Source organism: Phalaenopsis equestris, unplaced genomic scaffold, assembly GCF_001263595.1.
Source record: "Phalaenopsis equestris unplaced genomic scaffold, ASM126359v1 Scaffold000364, whole genome shotgun sequence".
Lineage (NCBI taxonomy): Eukaryota > Viridiplantae > Streptophyta > Magnoliopsida > Asparagales > Orchidaceae > Phalaenopsis > Phalaenopsis equestris.
The window spans coordinates 29,194-51,990 of NW_018164806.1; the positions used below are offsets into that span (position 1 = coordinate 29,194).

The window sequence follows — 22,797 nt, forward strand, 5'->3', positions numbered from 1 at the left end:
ATGGGGTTACTAACATGTCTTTATAACCCCAGAAATAAACCCTAAGTACAATATGTAATTACAACATTACTCATGTACCGTACCACGAGGCGTTGCACTCGCACCCCCAACCCACGTAACGCAACTTACCAATTTGAACAGATTCTTTAGTTCCGCTCCGCTTCATTCCAACGTCTGTCCCTATATGGTATATGAGTCATACCATAATATATATATATATATATATATATATGCAAGTAATTAAGTTTTGTCCATGGAAAACAGAACTTAATCGTCAATTCAATAATAATTAGCAGTGACTTTAAAGCAATAGATCGCGCCCAAAAAATATGAAAATGTTGCAGGAGTTATCTAGAGTCTTACAAAAAGCATCAGGCTAAAAAAGAAATAACTCATTCAAAACACGCTTTCTCAGCTCATTGCCACCGGACAAAAGCGGAAAACAAAATGTGTTGATGTCGTAAAAATTGTGAAGTAACTCATCGATAAGGTGCGTAGATTTTTCAAGTTTCGGACGTGTCAAGACGGTTCATCCTTTAGATGTTTGATGGCCACATCTTTGACTGCAAATGCTGCTGCTTTGTACCATGTTGCCACGGCCATGGCTCCTGGATCAGGAACTAAAGCAAGCATTTCTGCTGACACATATGATGACCGACCAGCCTGAGCATAATGTGGAAGACAGTAAGTGAGCAAAAATCAAACGAATGTACGAATGCATCGTGTACAAGGCCAGCTGATGTGTTGATATATCAGCAAATAAACTAAAAAAGTGCATTTACATACATAGTACACAATTCTTATGTATTTGCATATCTCACTTTTTACACACAAAGCACTCGAATCTTTAATACATAAAAGATAGCACACCGTTACCACTCTTTTAAAGTCAAAAAACACCTATTCATGCATAAGTTTAAAATAGCGAAGTGCTATGAATGTAAATATGGATGTAAATATGAAAGTTTAGGTATGAAAGTTTAGGTGTGAGTTATGTAAATACATAAGAATCGTGTGATCCTTATGTAAAATTCCCAACCAAAAAAAAAAGCAGAGTCGAAGACTTTGAATCAGATCCTTTCCTCTGATATGCAAGCAGAAGACATGCTCAGGCATTTAACTTTCAAAAGAATGAGCCTAAAATTGCAACGAATAACATGAAAACATATAAAAATAAAAATAAAAACAGGACTACGATTCATGAAAATGACGTTTTTTTTTCCTTCAAAATGTCGTCCATGAACATAGTTGTTGAAGAAACTCTCCGGCCACACTAAGATGAACGAAGAAGAAAGAAGAATTACTTGGGCCTGCATGTTTTTGGTTGATTCAGCACCATGCCACGCAGCTTCAGCTGATATCACAAAAGCACTTTCAGGATCAACGCCTGCTTCCAGCCGCTGCAGCAACACGACAATCCCAAAAAGTCAACAATATAAGAGTAAATAGAGAAGGATGGCAATGGGTAGCATCTAACTTGCCTCTTTTAGGATAGACGAAGCTGGAATAAGTGCATCCAGCATCGTGCGATACCCAGAAACAGCTCCACCATATTTGATTACCGCAGCAATGGCTGCCTCGAGAGCATTAGCCCCTACACCAAAAGAGCCCTTCTTTACATATGTTGGGTGAAAGGCTAGTCAAAAGTTCGCACGACACTATTTCAAAGCAACTCACATTCCTTAGATGTAATCACAGGACATACTTTTAAGCTTGCATAGGCAGCTTTGCACAATATCTCATATCTGATAAACGGGCAATGAACCATTAATCAAACAAAAGTTCTGCTATGATCCATTAATGAATGAGAATTGACAATTTTAGCAAACAGATCTCCAATGAAAACTAAAATAAGAAGGCAATGTATACAGTACAGGATCCCACTTGTTCCTCCCATCACCCTCCTAATTGACGTCCCAATCTCCTTTACGGTTTGTGCAGCATCATTCAGAGGGTAACTGCAAAACAAAATTTTAACCAGTCACGTTGGGTGGCTTGTAACAAGTAAAAACTAATCCTCAAAATTCCAAAAACATGAACAATAATCACTAAGCCCTTCAAATCTTCCTTTTCACAATAATATAATTAATACATCCATTACAGTGCCAAAATAAATTTCTACATTAACAGCATTGGCGCAACCTATATATATATATATATAAGAGGGATAATTGTTAAGAAACTCCCTATATTCTGGTTTTTGGTAAAATAAGGCTATTCTCAAAATTTGCTAAAAGAAGATAAAGTTTAATCCTATTTGCAAACAAGGAGAATGAACCCTGACCCAATACCAGGTTTTTGCTAAAATCCTCTAGCACTATTAGGGTTTCTCTAAAAATATTACTCGTGTTTGTCATGGAAACCGAACATTATGTTATGACAGGAATTCAAAATCAACCCTTGAATTAATACTGTGCTTCACAATACACCCAAGAAATACTACTAGAGCTATAGAAAACCTCAACATAAAGCTTAGATTTGTTCTCCTTGTGTGCAAAAATAGGTTAAACTACTGTCCTTGTTTATAAATTTTTGAAACTGCGAAAAAAACTTTATATAGGAGTTTTGTTCAAGCAAATTTGGGTCCAATTGGGCGATAAAATTTAAATTCTATTAGACAACCATTCTGCTGCATGCACACAGCAAATCAATAGTTTGCACAATGCTAACTAAACGAACCATTTATCATATCTGGTAGTGAAAGGCTTAATCAAATAAATCAACAAGGAAATTTGCTTTCCAACTAAGCCTCAAAAGGTTGGCAAGCTAAACCAAGAAGCTAGCTACATGTACTGCAGTTAATGTTTTGTGTTAAAGCTTGTAGTGACAGTTACAGATGTGATACACATGAATAGAAATCTTTAGCCTAGAAACAGATAGATCCATCAAGAGCTTTTAAAACAAAAGTAAAATCAGTAAGGAAAAAATTGCAAACACAATGCATTAAATAACTTGAGCAAAGGTTTACCATTTCTCCATATCCTCCAAAATTGCCGTGGCACCTCTAAACATCTGTACAAAAAAGTTTTCCTTAAATTTACCCAGCCTCCTTGGAAAGAAGAATTTAGGGGGAAAAAAATGCTATTAACGGAAAAATTGAATAGCTAATAAATCAACTCACAGTAGATCCACAATCTCCATCACCAACTTTACTATCCCATTCATTTAATTTTTCCCTTAGATTGATTATTTCATTTGCAGCGGCTCTGATAGCAGCTTCTAGAATGCAACCCTGTTCACTGAGCTCTTGTGGTTTGGCAAACAACTGCATCCACATTAAGTGAATGGTAAGGAGTTGGAGAATCAGGAAGGGTAGTTAGTTTCTGCGGAGGGTACTCACCAAGCAATAGAAAGAAGGTTTAAAATGCAACAAACAATAAATTTACAAGAAAATATCTTCAATCTTTACAAAAGGGATCTTGCTGATTCATACCTCCTCATTTGTTTCCATCCGGGATGGCCGTATTGGAATGGGTATTTTAGCAGGTGGGCGGTCTCCTACAAATTAGAGGTTCCGTGTGAAAATGTAGTGGTGAAAAAAATGAACAGAATGCAACAGTGTCTATCAGTCTATTTATTTGCAGTGAAGGACTGAGCTAAGAGATTATGTAAAGGCAAAACTTTCAAGTAAGCCGAGATCATGGCACAGCATGAAGGGGTCGATAGCTGAGGCATGTTTCTCCCCAAAAAAGCACAAATTTCACTAATGCCCATCATAGATCAAGATTTCATAACTACGAAGAGGCAGAAGCTTCGGCAAATGAGGTCCCTCAACCACGAGAGACAAACGCTGATGGGCGGTCCCCTCCCCACCAAAAGCCGCGTCTAGTGCCTGAACTGAACCAATCCAAGCCTTTTGAGAAGTCGGTTGGTCCTTTTGAGCCACACCTAGTTATCCTATTAATATATATTCACTTTCATGATGTTTTAGGGTTAATTTATCCAAGCCTTCTGAGAAGTCGGTTGGTCCTCTTGAACCACTCCTAGTTATCCTATTAATATATATTCACTTTCATGATGTTTTAGGGTTAATTTATCCAAGCCTTCTGAGAAGTCAGTTGGTCCTCTTGGGCCACACCTAGTTATCCTATTAATATATATTCACTTTCATGATGTTTTAGGGTTAATTTGTCGTGTTTCTGTTCGGGATAGCTGTCGTCATCTCAAATTTTCCCTTCTAGGGTTGTATCCAAGTGTCGAGTGATGCTAAAGTTGTATCACGCTTCCCAGGTAGCGATTATCTTCCCTCAAACCCTCCGGATCCTTCCCACATCACTTCCCATCGTTCCCCACCACCCCTTCACTGCTACAGCCGCCCAAGGCAACAGTGTTTGTTATTCTTTCCTGCAGTATTCCCCTTTCCAGCCACCGCCCCTTCCTCACTCCTTGTTGTCTTCCTGCAGAAACAGCCGCTAGCCACTCCTTTATTGTTTCTTGCAGCCGCCAACATTCCTAGCTGCCCCTACCATCTTCAATCACTGCCTACCTATTGTCCAGACGACCTATACTTTATGTATCCAAAAACCGCAGCCCAACACTCCTTTGCTGTTGCTACCGCCGTCCAAAAAAACCCATATCGTCATTACAGTCACTTGCTGCCCTTTCCAACCCCCATAACTTAACCACAATCACCCCTGAATCGAACCCTAGTGTGAATTTGTGTTGAATTCAACAATAATATTTGCTTTTCCCATTATTGACTAATTCCGGTATCAGCCCTACGGCAGGCATGGTGTTTCCTTAAACACAAAAATAGAAACATAGAAGGTTAAAATGTTTCAAATTGGGCATACAGTGAGAAAAGAAATTTAGCACGGTATTGCCCACAAATTACAAGAAAATTTAACCACTTGAAGAGGTAACAAAGAAATAGAGGTAGCTTAACGTGGAGTTGAAAAAAAATTCTATTGCACAAGGCGTCTGAAAAGTGACCAAGAATTTACAAATTTACATCACCTATAACTCTATGGTGACATTAAAGAAATAATTAGTATTATTAAAAATTATTTTCAACATGACAGAATGAGACAAGCAAGGAATGATTGTTCATTAATAAAAAAGAACTTAAAGGAGATGGAACAAGTTCATATTAAATTCGTACAACTGTACATCAAGTTGATGTTCTTACAAAAATGTCAAGCAAAGAAGCCTTTGAAATTGTGTTAAGCAAGCTACGAAAGAAAAACATTTATTCCTAGAATTGAGAAGGGTGTTGGTAAATATGGCTAATAATATCATAAGCTTGAATTTCTTTCTTTTCACAAATGCAAGAAATAAATTGAAGTTCAAACATTCCTGACTATTATAGGCTCCAAATTGAAAGTTGAACTTTCTATTATAGCTCACACATTTTCTCCTTGCAATAACTCGGATAGAATTGCTATTCCGGCTTCCTAATCAGTAACCACTCACCTCCAACAATGAACCTAGCACATCTCCTTCCATCTGCAGCAAATTGCGCTCCAAGCATCCTTCCTCCCTGATACAAGGCCTACTATCTGCCTCATGCATTGCTACAAATGTCCACCAGATGCTTTACCGTAATCAGCTGTTTGCTGCCTTATCTGTATTATAATTGTCCACGTCCTCATTAATTCAACGGCTAATTTAGATACTATTTTCATCATTACAAATATCAAATTCTATCATCTATACATAGCTCTAACTATTTCCAACAAATAAGAATGATTAACGCTATATATTGTGCTTAAATAGAAGGAAAGACAACCTATGCAGTTTAATCAGTTCCGATTATAGTCTCTTTAATGCCTTGATGAAAAATGTCTGTAAATATCCGGCAATTCAGTAAGAAATACAAGAGAAACTATTCACCAATTTTTTTATAATCCATTCAAATATGTCCAAAAGTTTTAGCAAGACGTTGAAAACAAATAACATCAATACAAAAATCAAATCCATTATCACAAATTAAGTTTCAAACTGTCACTTTTGACAAAAAATCAAGAGCAGGCCGTTAACAAATTATGTATATGAAACATATCGAAATATTAATTTTTTTCAGAAAAATCAGGGCTCACAAATTACATTCATAAATGTACTGCATTTGAAGGAATGGCATAAACAACTTATAATCACAAGATCGAAACTAGGAGATTTTATTCAACAAAAAGGTTATTAATTACATGCATCAATTCATAATTAATAGATTCCTCGTAACCTAGGTTAATAAATAAAATTGGCAAAGGATAACTATTTATAGACTCCTTATAACCTGTGTTAGTGGATAAGGTGGACACAAGATCAACCTCAATTTAATCATAAATGAAACCAAGCACATCTTAATTTTAAATTTCCAATGCAGATGAACCACCCAAGTAGCATCCTGAAGTCATAAAATCATGCTTAAATAAATTATTTCTATACTAATTAATATACCAAACTGGAAATCACTATCATTTATTTGAGGAATAGTAAATTTAATTTCCATCTTGTATGTACCTTCAACACTAACAGGCCAGAATGGAGCTTTAGTTGGGGCATCTAGGCGCTGCAAAATAACTCTGTCTGCCCTCATAATCGAAATAGAGAATCCTGAAAAAAGCAATCATGAAGTTCGGAAAAAATTAATTACAGAAGTTATAGCACACACAAGCTTTACGCTTGAATTACCTGCCATATCAAGTGATGTCATGAATGATCCAGTATACACTCTGTCAACAGCTAGCCCATGCTCCAATTGCAGTTGTGGAACAGCCTTTCCAGCAGCAATCATGAGTTCCATGACAGGAGTTGCACCTAAGCTGCGCATGCAACGTGAAGAAATGAAACATTATCAAGCCAAATGCATGTCAGAAAATGATTCAAAATAAGCAATCATTTGCAAATCAAAAGTAGTCTCAAGCACACAAACTAAATTTTACAATAATTACCAGAGGTTGAAATGTGCAAACCCTCGCATTACGGAACAAAATAAAAATGTAACTAGAGAAAGATCTATTAAAAAATGGAAATAAATGTTAGAAAATCCTTACTTGCAAAATGCAAGTCATTTCACCTTTTATTCATTGTCCGGTTGCTACCTACCCACACGATTTGCTAGCCAACCAGATTACTATAAAAATTATGATAGTTGCATGGAAGTGTTGAACATACATACCATGCTCTTACCAATTTCTAGTTTAACAAACAATTGTTCATATTCTTGTGGTATCCAGGCAACACAGGAGTTTTAGATGCAAATAGTAAAATGCAGCTAATGAAGAAATAATACAGAACAATTTTGGGCACGGAAATAGAAGGACGCTCTCAAAAGATCAATAATTCTCCAGAATGTCTAAAGTTTTCTAGAAAGTACCGGAAAAAAAAAATCTTCTTGGAACCTAAGAAAACAATAAATAAATTTTAGTTGTATTGTTTGTGGAAGTATTGTTTGTGAAAATTCATCGATTTAAATCTTCACATCCCCTCCAAAACTTGTAATGACCAGTCTCCTTCATACCGTTATTTGAGAAAATACAGAAGTTTGCTCTCATGCTTTCACAATAATGATTTAGAAGATTCACCACCTCAGAAATTAGAGTCCTTGTTTGCTTAGAGAACTACAGTTTGGATGAATCAAGAAGATCAACACCCTTTAAAATGGAAACAAAATAAACAAATTTGACAATATTCATGCGAATCACTCAGGTAAAATTTGGCATTACAAGTTTTGATATCCTCGACCATAATAGATCATATACCAGATATTTTTTAATAGAACAAATATAAAATCAGCGGTGGAAGTGCAGTTACCCATTAATCATCAGGACCACTCTGTTTCCCCTTGTAATTGGCACATACTTTGTTTCCTGCAAGTATTTAGAACAATAATATTTAACAGAAATAAGCTAACCATAACGTAACAAATAGGAGTGAAAATAATTATATTTAGGGGCTATTTGCTTGGCTATAAAAGATTGCATGGTAAAGTAAATCCCTGAAAAATAAATGAAATTGATTTGTCCGGAATGTTTATGTATTAAATCTATGAAAATAAAGAATTAGTGAAGAAACACAGCAACTTAGAAACAAACATCGATGAGTTAATATGCATGCAAACCTTTTGCTTTTGCATCAACTGTGTAGCCAATAAAATCAGCCGTTAACTGAAAACAATCTCCTTCGAGGAATTTTCATGCTTGGGAATATGTTAAATGGGCTATAAAGGAGATTCAGTAAATCACCAGATTTCCATCTAAAAAGAGAAAAGATAATGGGAAAACGTAGCCTGAATTGCCACCAAAGATCAAAATGAAAGAAAACAGAATCAATGGTTATGGGTCACTGTTTCCTCATTGCAATTGGTGGGCTTAAGAGATGTTTGCGGCATACCCAATGAGTAAGAGCAGAGATGCAGCCCAGAACAACCGGAAAGAAATGAATAAAAATAAACCAATTATATTTTTCAATATCTTCCGTCTCCTGACTGAGCTTTTGTAAGAACGTGATTCAACAAGCATGCATACAATTTACAATTTTTTGAGAATTAATAAATTGCAAGGCGTGATTATCACCCCATAGCATGAAATCCTTATGGAATAAATAATGCTCCCACTATTTAAAGGCTTGAACAGCTGTATAAAATTCCTACTCATAAGCTATCCAATTCTACCATGTGTGTCCGTTAATTTTTTTTTTTTTTTAAAAAAATGATTTAATTTGATATAAAAGGTATATAATTTTTTTTAATTTTGAAAATAGTGTGTTTTAATTTTGAAAAATGAGACCAAATGGATCTCATTCGATTAATAGTTTACATAATCGTGTTCGATGCCGCGAATAAATAATACACCTTCCCGAAATATAAGTGTATCCATCCGCGATATACTCAAATATGCAAATTAAAAGATTTGTGACATCCATTTTAGTCTACGAACCTTTTGTGTGTCCGACATTCCTCTATCTAATACAAAGATTAAATAGGGTTTATTTTACATGAGTTTCAAATTTCCTATAAGGGCAAACCCTTATAGTTAATTACATCTCAAACGATCAAGATCACATAAGAAAACTCTCGATAATGATCAGAGATACTAGTTTTCAAGAATCCAAGGTTTAGATTTTCACGGTTGAATTAGAAAAATCAAGTCAGAAATGACCAAATAGGAGCAGTTATTTCAGAAGTCCAAAGGAAGAAAAAAGTAGAGGACGTCACGGATCCTAAAAAGAACCCTCAGTGACTTCCCAAACTATTCTATTGTGTGGCTGAGTTTTGGAAACTATGCTATTTAAATGTTCAATCTTGTCAATTTTATTATTTGGGATTTAAACTAGTATAATACCCGATTATGCAAATAACCCACTGAGATAGAAGCATTTGCGTCGTACCGAACGACAACCTCTGAATCTAAAGAGAGTTGGGACTTATGCTGCACCACACGGTCGTGCAGGAGCCTAAAGAAAAAGTAAGGATTTATGTCATGCTAGATAAACTACATCAAAGTCCTATGGATTGTGTTATTTAAGACTTATGAATGGTTTAGCTGAAGTAGATCTGTACATGTGTCGAGTCTTTTGAAGTTATTTTGCACTTGCTCGTATCCTCGTTGTGCTGCCCATAAAGCTTTCTCCAAGTTCCGTAGCGTATTGACTTAGGGTTTAGGGTTATATGTGTGAGCATGCAAATTTGTTTGGTCGGTAGCCTGTCACAGTATACCTTCTAAACAACCAGTCTACTGTTTTCCACCTTAAAAGTCTTGCAAGTTTTTTAAGAAAACACAGCAGTAGATATGTAGTAAAAAAAAACAGTAAAATGTAAAAAAAGCGGTAAAGAAAATAAAATGCATGTGTATCTGGGATTCTTGTCATTGCTGCAAGAAAGTTAATATTATAACCATATCATGTATATATATACGAAGAATTGAATAACAACATAAAGACAATACAAGTATGTAGAGCAGACACGGCGGCACACATGGAAATTTGAAGCGGGGACCATAAGCATTCAGGCTCCAGGTAGGCTCAAATTTATCATGACAATCCCGAAAAACTTTTTAGGCAACTATCGATCATCCACGTATATAAAGCCCGACATTCAATTAGAAATTTCAAATAAGACAATCGAAGGAAGCCAATTCTTGACCCAATATAGGTAACTGACAAGTGAACATTTAAATTGTATCATTCAAAGTTGATGGTTTATCATGCATCTAAGTAAAATAGATTTTTATTTAATAATCAAAAGTATTGATGTTGTAAGGAATGTAATTGTTTTGTCATTATATTTATATATTTTGTGATTTCTATTATCCACGAGTCGATTATATTGTCGAGCTAAAACTACCGACAGCTTAAGAAAACAAGGTTCATCACTAGTCTAGTGTTGGTGAATATTGTCATCCTACATTCTCACCAGGACCTAGGGTCAAATCCTGATACCGTAGGATGCAATATTATTTTGTTTTATTCGCAGATTTCTTTGTCATCATCGCCCTTAAACCCCGAACCGTCCAACTTATGCTCACTTGATGATCCACATATCACTATACTATACACACTTATATCTCATTATAAGCATGTAGGACCACATCATCGGGTAAGAAGAAAAAAAAAAAAAGAAAGCAAATCAACGGGAAAAAAGGAGAAGTCAAACAATTTCCAAAAAGCCATCAAAGCAAAGAGGCAAAACCGTGAGTGAGCCGGCCTAAAAAAAATGTTTAAATCTTCCCAAAAACATCAATTATATCAGCTTGAAATAGCGGGAAAAACTGAGCCAAGGCTGTGCCAAAGCGGTACTCAAATCAACCCACCAAAAGGCCCCAAAACAATGCATAGATTGCTTCAAATCAGCCCACCAAAAGGCCCAAAACAGTGTGTCGATTGCTTCAAATCAACCCACCAAAAGGCCCCAAAACAATGCATAGATTGCTTCAAATCAGCCCACCAAAATGCCCAAAACAGTGTGTCGATTGCTTCAAATCAACCCACCAAAAGGCCCCAAAACAATGCATAGATTGCTTCAAATCAGCCCACCAAAATGCCCAAAACAGTGTGTCGATTGCTTCAAATCAACCCACCAAAAGGCCCCAAAACAGTGCATAGATTGCTTCAAATCAGCCCACCAAAATGCCCAAAACAGTGTGTCGATTGCTTCAAATCAACCCACCAAAAGGCCCCAAAACAGTGCATAGATTGCTTCAAATCAGCCCACCAAAATGCCCAAAACAGTGTGTCGATTGCTTCAAATCAACCCACCAAAAGGCCCCAAAACAGTGCATAGATTGCTTCAAATCAGCCCACCAAAATGCCCAAAACAGTGTGTCGATTGCTTCAAATCAACCCACCAAAAGGCCCCAAAACAGTGCATAGATTGCTTCAAATCAGCCCACCAAAATGCCCAAAAGATGGTTTATCATGCATCTAAGTAAAATAGATTTTTATTTAATAATCAAAAGTATTGATGTTGTAAGGAATGTAATTGTTTTGTCATTATATTTATATATTTTGTGATTTCTATTATCCACGAGTCGATTATATTGTCGAGCTAAAACTACCGACAGCTTAAGAAAACAAGGTTCATCACTAGTCTAGTGTTGGTGAATATTGTCATCCTACATTCTCACCAGGACCTAGGGTCAAATCCTGATACCGTAGGATGCAATATTATTTTGTTTTATTCGCAGATTTCTTTGTCATCATCGCCCTTAAACCCCGAACCGTCCAACTTATGCTCACTTGATGATCCACATATCACTATACTATACACACTTATATCTCATTATAAGCATGTAGGACCACATCATCGGGTAAGAAGAAAAAAAAAAAAGAAAGCAAATCAACGGGAAAAAAGGAGAAGTCAAACAATTTCCAAAAAGCCATCAAAGCAAAGAGGCAAAACCGTGAGTGAGCCGGCCTAAAAAAAATGTTTAAATCTTCCCAAAAACATCAATTATATCAGCTTGAAATAGCGGGAAAAACCGAGCCAAGGCTGTGCCAAAGCGGTACTTCAAATCAACCCACCAAAAGGCCCCAAAACAATGCATAGATTGCTTCAAATCAGCCCACCAAAAGGCCCAAAACAGTGTGTCGATTGCTTCAAATCAACCCACCAAAAGGCCCCAAAACAGTGCATAGATTGCTTCAAATCAGCCCACCAAAATGCCTCACAACAGTAAAAATATGGGGGCAAAAGAAAACATCTATGGTTCTTTCATAAAACCCGCTCATATGAATTTCAAGCTTGCATAAATTTCAGGTTTATATATATAGCTAACTCACATAAGCTTCAGATTTGCATAAAACCAAAGTTAACAAGAATTTCAAAAACTTAGGCATTAGATATGCGAACATATAGGAATTAAGCAGTATGCACGTAAATGGCAAAACGACAACTATCAAAGTCTGTGTACAGAAAATAATTTCTTAAAAGGGGGATAATGAATCACCACATCTATCAAAGTCTAAACCCAATTTAAAATATTATATACAGATCAACTCAAGACTCAAGTTCAAGATAAAAAATGGCAGCATCAATTGCTGGGCGATTGTTATTAGAACATCTCTGACAAATTACCTCTCTCAGGTTAAGTATGAGAAAACTGATAGTTAACAATAAAATCCTCTATCCAAAACCTATATCCAAAACTTTTGAAACTGATGTGTCAATCACTGTTAAGGATAATGCCAATAATTGCTACTGATAATGCCAAAAACTGAATAGAATGGAGCACGGGAAAACTCCATCATGCAAGGTCTTAAGTGGGTGGCAAAATGTCAGTGCATGTAACTTTCCAAATCAGATGAGCTATTATCAATTACAATTGACAACACACACCACAAAATAGACTAGGGAAACAACCCAAGCAGCAAAGTATCTACCAATTACATTTGGCAACCCCCTTTAACAGAAGCAGCAAACTGCTTAGCGCATGAATAGCACCCTCAATAAGACCCGCTAAGTTTATGTACTGACAGCCTCGTAATGAGGTAGAACACCAAAGCTATAATACAGTAAATACAATCGTCCAACCCCTTTGAAGAGGATTTGAGGGGTATTTGACTATCAGCTTCTGTGCGGGATTGAGGGGTTTCAAGCAACCACTTAGGGGCTCCTTTGCAAACATGATTTGAGCATCACTTAATAAAATTTCATGAATATTGAGGTTCAACAAGATAATAAACGTAAATCTTGATTTCTGTTAATGGAATAATGAGATAAAGAAGGTCCAAGATTTTATTTTTTAATTCAGATGTAAACCAAGAAACAATAGGAAAAAGTAAGATAATTTCAATGCATTCAATCTCTTCCACTTTCCGTCCTCTCTTTTCTTTTACTAATTGAAAATAATTTATCAAGAAATTCCGTCAAAAGAAATGAAGTAAGCGAGCTTAGTCACATGGAATTCGATTTTGGAGCATTTTGAAGATAAAGGTCATTGATGATTAAGAAAGATAAATGAAAGCAAACATCATTCACATATCTAACAACCGTACGACTTCCCCTGAACCCCATCCATCTGGAGGAATCCAAATTCCACCACAGTCAACAAGAGCATCCCACTGGAAAACCTCGCAGTTCCATTCCATAAATACACCACTCAATTTCAATCAGATCAAGGAACCCCTCAGAGAGAACTAAAATGGCAGTTAGGATTTGCATACCAAATAGAGAAAATTCTTCACCTTAGAGAAAGGGGCTTCGGCTGTGTTGGAAAGCCGAGCGAACGAAAAGAATCGAGGGAGGTGATGTCAACTTGCGTGCTAGTCGGCGAGGGAGGGATCGCTTAGCGTGTCTGAGAGGGGGAGGCAAAGCAGGCCAGGTTTACGGTGCAGAGGGGAGGAGAACCGAATGAGGAGGGAGGTGAGCGGGTTTTCGGTGCAGCGGGGGAGGAGAGCCTAAAAGTGGGAAATAGAAGGTTCGTTAAATTGTATAGCCAAATATTCACAGTAGAAGTTGCAGGAGATTAGGCGGGGGATTAAGTGATTTCCATTCGTGGGGGAGTTTTATTTGACAAATAATAATTTCTAATTAAATTCAAATAAGGTGAGATTGAGTGGTTTATTTGAAATTTAAAATTTCAAATTATGCATCACGTTATGGCTTAACTTGGTATAATTAGCTCGTGTGCAATTTAAATCAAATTTGGGCTGAGCCTGAACCCGCTTCGTTTAATTAAATCTTTATACGCATTGATTTTCATATTGTTTGCTCGCGCGCTGAATCATATCAATATGAGTGTCTTGCTCTGCTAAAATAAACTTTCCTGACGCGCTCACATGATCCGTTTTGTCATTCGAGGTCATTCGAACAAGTTCGTTGATGAGCGAGTGATTTTAAGTTAACATCGCGCGCGGTGCTGTGGATGTGTAAATTGTAGTGTTCGTCGTTGTTCGAGTCACAAAAGGATTTCCCTAGGGTCTTTAAATCTAGTGGATGTGTAAATTGTAGTGTTCGTAGTGTTCGTCGTTGTTCGTCGTTAGTCCTTAGCCCTTGAAACTAAGAGTGCTTGGGACCAGGCATGTGAGGTCTTCACAAAAATGAGTCAAGAAGTGATTTGAAGTCCTACGTAAGGTGGGTTTCATTACTAGTCCTCTAGGATAGTCAATAGAAAAATCCTAAGGCTAACCCTAGGCTCTAGGAAAAAAGAAACCAAGCCCACACCAAAAATTAGATCAACAGTGTAGCCCGACTTTTCACTTAAGCACTCAATTGCAAGTCTCTATTGAGTATGTAGAACCCTAATTCCAATAGTTAATGCTTTTGAATCAACATGAAACGGTTTTCAAAAGCTAAAACTGCCAAAAATGGGTGTTGTACTTTAGGCCTCTTTGATGGTATTGAAGCTATTTTGTTGTTCCACATCCCAATTGAAAGCTTAATACTTCAGACAAATAGTCACAAGAGCAATGATTATACAATAACCCCTTATGACACAACAATAGAAGTTGGTGAGGCCATGAAAAGTTTTGGCTTCAACCACGGATGAGGGAGCTGACCACTCTTAAATGAAAGAAAATTTGCAAGGGTCAGTTAGAATTCCCTTTATTGTTATTATCAAACCAAGAAGACGAACATTACAAAACGGGATACAGAACATGTCCCGCCCGGGAGAGGCAACAAACTGGGACCCTTCAGTCTAATTGAGGGCCGGTCCAGAAGGAACCAAGGCCGAGTGGCCTAGGTAGAGATTTTGACGAGGTGAGGCCGCTGCTCGCCCTCTCCTTTTTTATGTTTCTCCTTCATGTAGGAGCTATTTAATTTGACGAGGTGAGGCCGCTACTCGCCCTCTCCTTCTTTTTTATGTTTCTCCTTCATGTAGGAGCTATTTATTTGTTGTTCTCAGAGTTAGGGTTAGTTTTTCTTATTGTGTTGAATTTAAATTCTTTTGTGGAGTTGTTCTCCCTATTCTAATATGTATACAAGGAGGTGGTAGTGCTCTGGTCGTATCCTACTCGGAGGTGATATCGTATCCTTCCTTATTCCCTTCCCTAACCCTTCTCCTCCCTCTTCTCAGCCACCGGCCACCCCTTTCCCCATTCCAGCGCCCAACCATAGTTCCCTTAGCAGCATAACCTTGTTTTTCCACTTTCGAGCCTTCATCCCGACAGCAGCCACCACTTTCCAACAGCAGATTCAGCTGCCATCCACTTCCCTTTCATCCTAATCCACCTACCGACCTCCCAAATCACCACCAAACCCCTTCCTAATCAACCTCACAACCATCAATCCTTCCCATACCTTCACTCCATTGTTCACGCCACTCCACCCTCAGATCTTCTCTTTCGGTCCTAGTCGGAGATTGATTTGTTATTGTGTTTTCCCTTTTCGCTTGTGTCAGGTTGCAACCATAACTCAATATTAATAAAATTTTGCCTTTGTGTTTCCGTTGAGTTCTACCTAGTTCCGGTATCACTAGATGTAACAAACTTGCATTAGTCCAAATTGAGATAAAGCTTATGACTATAAAGGGTTTCAAGAATACTAGTCAAAATCGTTGAATGAAATTGATGTCGTCGTTTACCCAAACCATGATGCATAACACAATTTTATTAATAACTTCAACAGGTTACAATGAAGATTCAAAAGAAAAAAGAACACGCAAAATAAACATAAAACAAAGGATTACAAATAAAGGCTTGACAAAAGAAGACACAATATGCTTGATGATGAGGGAGTCCAAGTGGTGATGCAAGGCAGGCGGTTGCGGTGAAGGCCGGAGAAGTGATTCACTGTTGTGGAAGGGATGTGCAGCACATCGGCGAGGATAGGGGTGTCGAACCGCAGTTGGAGGAAGCTTGGAAGGGGCAGCGATGGTTGTGGCCTGCAGGGAAGCTGCAGGGGTAGTTTTTTGGCTTCTTGTTGGCTTTCGTTGGAAGGGGCAGCGATGGTTGTGGCCTGCAGGGGTAGTTTTTTGGCTTCTTGTTGGCTTTCAAGGTTGTTAGGAGAAGATTGGCAGCAGGTTGGAAGGAGCAAGAAGCGGGGCTGAAGCAAATTGGATGTAGGGAGGAGGCTGGACAGCGGCCTGCAAGGTTGCAGGGAGCAGTGGCAGCCTGGTGGGAGTATGGAGAGCTACAACCTTGTTGGGAGGAGATTGGCAGCAGTTTGGAGAGAGAAAGAAGCTGGACTGCAGCTGGTTGGGTGCAGGGAGGAGGCTGGCCGGCGGCCAGCAAAGCTGCAGGGGAGGAGTTTGGAAGCTGCTGGGGGCAGGAATGATAGAAGGATACATAAATATCTCGGTGGGGTCGAGCTACAGCCGGAGCACCACCCAGACACATGGAGGCGATCACCACCTCGGACAAGGGACAACCGGAGCACTAACCCAACGTCAGATACAACCCTCAAAGGGAAAATACCAAAGCTAAAACCTGAATTCAGATATAAAAAATAAGACCCCTAACTTTAAGCACATCATTTCATATTTATAAAGAGGCTAGACTTATTTTAGGCGATAAAAATAAGAGGGGAATAAAATATGGCTTTAAGATTTTAGGAAAGGATTTAAAATAGGAAGGATTTAAGAAAAGATTTTAAATAAGAAGAGAGAATAAAATATAATCATAAGTTCAGATTTTAGAAAGGATTTAAAATAGGAAAGTGCTTAGGAAGGAAAGGTTGAAGGGGAGATAAAGGAAAGGTGAGGAAGTTAGGAAGAGGAAGAAAAGGAAAGGGGAAAGAAAGGAAAAAGGGAAGGAGAGAAGGGAAAAAGGGGAAGGAAGGCGCGACAACGAGTTTCACGTCAAAAACAATATAAACCAATATATCATCAAAATAGATAATACATAATCGTCCTACGAATGATTTGATTACCTCATCAATAAGCCTCACAAGGGTACCAAGTGCATTGCATAAGCTAAAGGACACAACCTTCCATTCATACAAACTTGTGTGTTTTGAAGGTTCATTGCCAAGCCTTATACATATCTGAAGATATCCGCTTCACAAATCAAATTTAAAAAAACATTGTGGCTCCTAAATGCTTGTTTAATTTATCTTCTAATCTTAGCACCGGAAAACAATTTTTAATTGTAATCTTGTTGATCACACTATAGCTAACAAACATTCATCAATTATTTTTTTGGTACCAGAAGTGTTGGTGCTGCACAAGGACTCAGACTATGTTAGATTAAATGCTACTTTAACAGCTCATTGACCGTCTACTTCAGAATTTCATGCCCCTTAGACACTTATTCAATATTGTGGCAGGTTAGGAAGAGAAACACCAGGAATTAGATAAATTTGGTGATGAATGGTACAAGGAGACAAACCAGAAGGTAATTCAGCTGGAATTAGATCTGTGAACAGCTGAACCAATTGCTGAACACCCATCGGCAAAGTGGTCGTGGCAAGCTCTCAGTTAGGTTCAGAAAAGACTACAGAAAGGAGGATTTTGGTCTCTTCAAAAGTGTTTGAGTAATGGCAAACCAGCAATTGGGTTTAGAGTAGGTTTATTACTTGGAGGCCTGCTAGGTTTGACTGTAGATGCTGGTAGAAGTCCAATGTTCTGCCCTTCTTCCATTCAAAAGAATAAATACTTGCTCGGCAATCATAAGTGGCTCCAATGTCTGTCATGGTTGACCTTGCATGAGATGGCAGTCGACCATTTCCAGAACGCCACATAGCACTTCACACACAAAATGTTTGCCAATGGAAAGGTCAAACTGTACAAATTCGAAACAAATATGGCCACAATCAATAAGCAAATCACATATCTTACCACTGATGGACATCTTGTGTGGAAAATGGCATGCCCTTGGGACAATGTATTCTGTCACAGCGCTATAAGTAATTTCTCTAGAACACATAAAAGAGGCTCACCTTCATCTCCAACCAAGTCCTTAATTTCACAATCCCCCATTGCTGTTCTTTCTGTTGATCTTCATTTCCAAGTTCACCTTCTAAAAGTTGAATCTCTTTGTCGTAATGGGCATTCATTAGACTTATATCCGGGTTTTGACTATAGTTTGAGACTGATGAAAGCACTTTGACAGTTATAGGTGTAGTTCTGTTGCTGACTTCTGATTGTTCAAATGCTACTTTCGAAGAAAACTGTTTTGGACAATCCAATTAAATTGCATTTGCTTGGGACAATAACCAAACCGAATTTAGCAGCAATTTGTCCTGAATTGCATCCCGTAGTTCCATCTAACGGGTAACTAATTTATTGTTAAATTCATTGAGATTATTTCGTGTGTTAAGGTGATGAAATTCTTCAGTATATTTCCTTGACATATCTAAGTCTTGAGCACAATGTTGATATTCTATATATAACATTTGTTTATAGTCAGTGGGTATAAGAAATGTCCCCTAAACAACTGCTTCAGTCTAAACCAGCTACGGACTAATCCCTTTCCCTCACGTATTCGTGTCTGTTGTAGTTGCAGCCATTATGCCGTTGCTCCCCCTTCTAACTGCAGGCAAGATATTTCACGCGCTTATCAGTTGAGTTTTTCATATTTTCAAAGAGAATTTCATAGACTATTCTCAATCTAAATGATCCTCAATATGTAGATGTCCATAAATGAAAGTAAAGATCCAGCTTAAGACAAAATTTGTTGCGACCTTGGTCATGATTAACATGCTGTCAGCACAAATTTAGTTAAAGAGTTGTCCGTTGGAAGTTGTCAGTCGCCGGAATCGAAATCCCGTCGTCCGCTGTGGAAAGACATTTTTAATTTACATATATATACAAGTTTAGAAAAATTATGAAATCAAACTGATCCCATATTTTTCATAGTTTAAATGAAACAGCACTATACCTAAGATTTGAGGGAGACTCGATCAAATAAACTAAGAAATATATGACATCTGTTTGGGGTGCGAAAATAATTTTATTTATAAGCTGACAAGTTTCATTATTTAATATGAAAAATTAAATAGAGTTTATATTAAACTGGGTTCGAAAAAGTTTCCAATAAAAGCAAACCCTTATAGTTAATTACATCTTAATAGCCGAAGTCACCTAAGAAAACTCTCGATAAAAATCAGAGGATATTAACGTCAAGAAATTCAAAGGAATATGATTTTTCAAAGAGATCGGACAAAAATGTGTGAAAAGGGAATGACTCAAATTTAAAATATTTTAGGGAATCCAAAAGAAGAAGAACTAAGGGATGTCATAGATCCTGAGGAGAACCTCGGTGACTTCTCAAGCTATCCTATGGTTTGGTTTTAATTTAGAGGAGAAATATTTAAGAGTTTCATCCTGTCAATTTTTATTAATTAGGGTTTATATTCGTGTGAGACGATCACACAAATAGTCTGGAAAATGTGAGGATTTAGGCCGTGACGAACGTCAACCTCGGAATTCTAAGACGAGTTATGACTTAGATTGTACTGCAGAGCTGTAGAAAGGCATAAAGATAAGATTGAGGATTTATGTTGCACTAGGCGGACAACCTCGAAATCTTATGACTTGTTGTTTAATTCTAAGGAATGGTTTAGGACATGTTCTGCTGTTGAAGATAGTCATGCAGCCCATAATGCTATCTCCAAGCTCCTCGTCGTAGCGAGTTTAAGTTTTCTAATGTGTCAAGCCATGATAGAAATCAAATGTTCCTAAGAGTATAGTTGTTTAAATATTATGGAGCATATTACAGTTAATTAGAGTGACACCGGTTAGGAACCAACAATTCTCTCGTTCCAGTATCACTATTTTCTTTCAAATTCACTTAGTTCAAATGAATTTACTAAACTCAATTTAATGAGTTTCATACTTTCATTTAGACCGTGGGAAGTCTAGTTAGCAACCGTAGGTTACCTCCTCCAAAGGATTCCTAATCATCCGATAGAGATGTTTTAATTTAGTTGCAATTATTGTTTTGTGATGTTTGTGATTAAATTTTGAGTTACCTTATATTTTGAATGTTGTGGCGGTAAATTTTTGATTTTGTGGCTATTCTAACAGTTTTGGTTTTCATGCAGGGTGACATCATTGTTTAACATGCATGTTTGAAGCAAGAAGTACAGAAATGTAAATGCGACAATTTAAAAACGCACCTGCCAATTCTTCTCGTTTCTCCACCTGAAAGGTTAGTACTTGCAAGACATGTATATATTTTTGCAAAGAAATTAAATTGCAGGAGTAGATAAAGGTGTAGCTACCAAACCCTAAGTTATGATTTCATTAAGTCTCCAAAGCTCTTAGTGGATGATTTTAGAACAAAATATGACAAGTTCAACTTATCCGAGTTTAGAATGTGACTACCCCGTTGTCCAGTGAAACTTGACAATTCAATTAACCTAAGGATAGGATATTTAAGTAAACTTGATACTTTACTTTAAAGATTACATGGATGAATGCCCCTGAGGCAGACCCAAGTTATTAAAGATTTGGTGCTTATCACAAATGGGCTTAGAGTGCTTAAAGAGGTGTTAATCCTCAATCATATTATCTTCTAAATCCAATCAATTGAGTTAAGACATCGAACCTAGGTCACTACTAAGCCCTTAACAATCATAGTGGAGGAAAATGGTGTTAGCTAAAATCTTGGTTTAAGTGACATTATTATTATTGAAAGATCAAATCATCATCAATTTTAGGCTTAAGACAAGTGAATTATCATCTTCCTAGCATAAACCCATCACTTAAGTATCATTTGATCTTAATTGACTTCCAAGTAATGAATATTAGGAAAATTACGATTTTGTTCATATTGCGAAAATGTGGTAAGTGAATTTCTATCTTTAACCCATTGTATTTCAATCATCTGATGCATTCATTAAGGATCAAAATTACTCATCCCCAATGATTAATCCTAAATTATTAATCCTAAATTTTGATGATTAATCCTAAATTTTGATTAAGGCACCAAAATCTAAAATTACCTCTTTGCTATTTGGGCCTTTCATCTTATAATTCTTAAAGCCAAATTCAAAATATTTTTAAATATTTTTAATTATTTTGATTATTTTAATTATTTTTAATTCAAAATATACTTTAAAAAATAAAATATTTTCACAAAAATGGTTTTTATTTTTATTAAATGCCCCTGGTCACAAAGAACTTAGAAAACCATTTTTCATAATTTTTTTATCCTTATTTAATTTAATATAATTTATTTTGTGCAAAAATATTATTTTTACTTACAAAATCCACTTTAAAGGTCAAATCAATTTTTTTATCCTTATTTAATTTAATATAATTTATTTTGTGCAAAAATATTATTTTTACTTACAAAATCCACTTTAAAGGTCAAATCAATTTTTTTATCCTTATTTAATTTAATATAATTTATTTTGTGCAAAAATATTATTTTTACTTACAAAATCCACTTTAAAGGTCAAATCAACTTAGATAAATTTAAAATTTTTTACAGTGAGTTGAAATAATTTTTATGAACAATGTGGAATTGATTTTGTCAATTTTTTATTCATATTTAATTTAAATAAATTAATACATGATAAAAATGTTTAATTAAAAACAGAAATATACAAAATTATTCAAATCATCAAATTAATTTTTCTAAGCTTCTCTGATCATATGAAACCTAACAAAATTGATCTCAAAATTTTCTGAGGAATATTTTAATTTATATAATTAAATAAAGCCAAAATAGTCATTTAGGCTTGAAAATTATGGTTAGAAGCACAGAAGTGCTCTCTGACTTTGGAAAAATCAGAGGACGTGCTCTCTATCATGAGGAATCAACCCTAAAAATTTCAAGTCATGGTGATTAGTATTTAATCATGATGAATTAAAATACCTCAGAGTATTTAATTAACTAAAAATCATATACTTAACAAATAATTTTTATTTTTGGTCCACATTATTCTTCTCTGTTCACTGAGCAAGATGATATTTTTTTTTATGATTTTTTCTCAAGAAAGATATGAATTTTTGAAGATCAGACATTAAAATATTTAATTAACTAAAAATCATATACTTAACAAATAATTTTTATTTTTGGTCCACATTATTCTTCTCTGTTCACTGAGCAAGATGATATTTTTTTTTATGATTTTTTCTCAAGAAAGATATGAATTTTTGAAGATCAGACATTAAAATAAATTCAGAAAATCAATATTTTTCTACTTATCCACGCGGCGCCACCTCATCCTACGAATGCTCCGAGCTCACACGCGGCGCTCCGCCATTCGACGCTGTCTTCTCACTCGACGCTGTCATCCACCTCAGCTATCATGCGGCCCGCCTTTTTGCTCCATCTGTTCGTCCAACGCGATCTCAGCCGTCTATGGAATAAACGCACGATCGAATGACCTAACCCGAGAACTGTCCATACTAAAACCGTAAGATCATTGCCTAGACTCAACCAAATCGCATGGAATTTGTTTCTAAACCTTCATCTACTCAATACGAACATATCTATACGGTTTATCAAGCATGCAATCAAGCCATCACA

At 36.5% G+C, this 22,797-nt stretch overlaps 1 protein-coding gene across 1 annotated transcript in view; it reads right to left on the minus strand.

Moving 5' to 3' along the window:
- Nucleotides 1–296: 296 nt before the first annotated feature.
- LOC110026307 (putative 3,4-dihydroxy-2-butanone kinase) overlaps nt 297–22,797 on the minus strand; it is a 63,517-nt gene continuing 41,016 nt past the window's right edge. Inside the window, exons 10-20 of the mRNA XM_020727197.1 lie at nt 7,753–7,808; nt 6,631–6,761; nt 6,460–6,552; nt 3,434–3,498; nt 3,122–3,265; nt 2,969–3,012; nt 1,875–1,958; nt 1,678–1,745; nt 1,482–1,594; nt 1,305–1,400; nt 297–663 (exon numbers count right to left, since the gene is read on the minus strand). Coding sequence (XP_020582856.1) covers nt 520–663; nt 1,305–1,400; nt 1,482–1,594; nt 1,678–1,745; nt 1,875–1,958; nt 2,969–3,012; nt 3,122–3,265; nt 3,434–3,498; nt 6,460–6,552; nt 6,631–6,761; nt 7,753–7,808 — 1,038 coding nt within the window. The 3' untranslated portion in view covers nt 297–519. The remainder of the gene's footprint in view (nt 664–1,304; nt 1,401–1,481; nt 1,595–1,677; nt 1,746–1,874; nt 1,959–2,968; nt 3,013–3,121; nt 3,266–3,433; nt 3,499–6,459; nt 6,553–6,630; nt 6,762–7,752; nt 7,809–22,797) is intronic.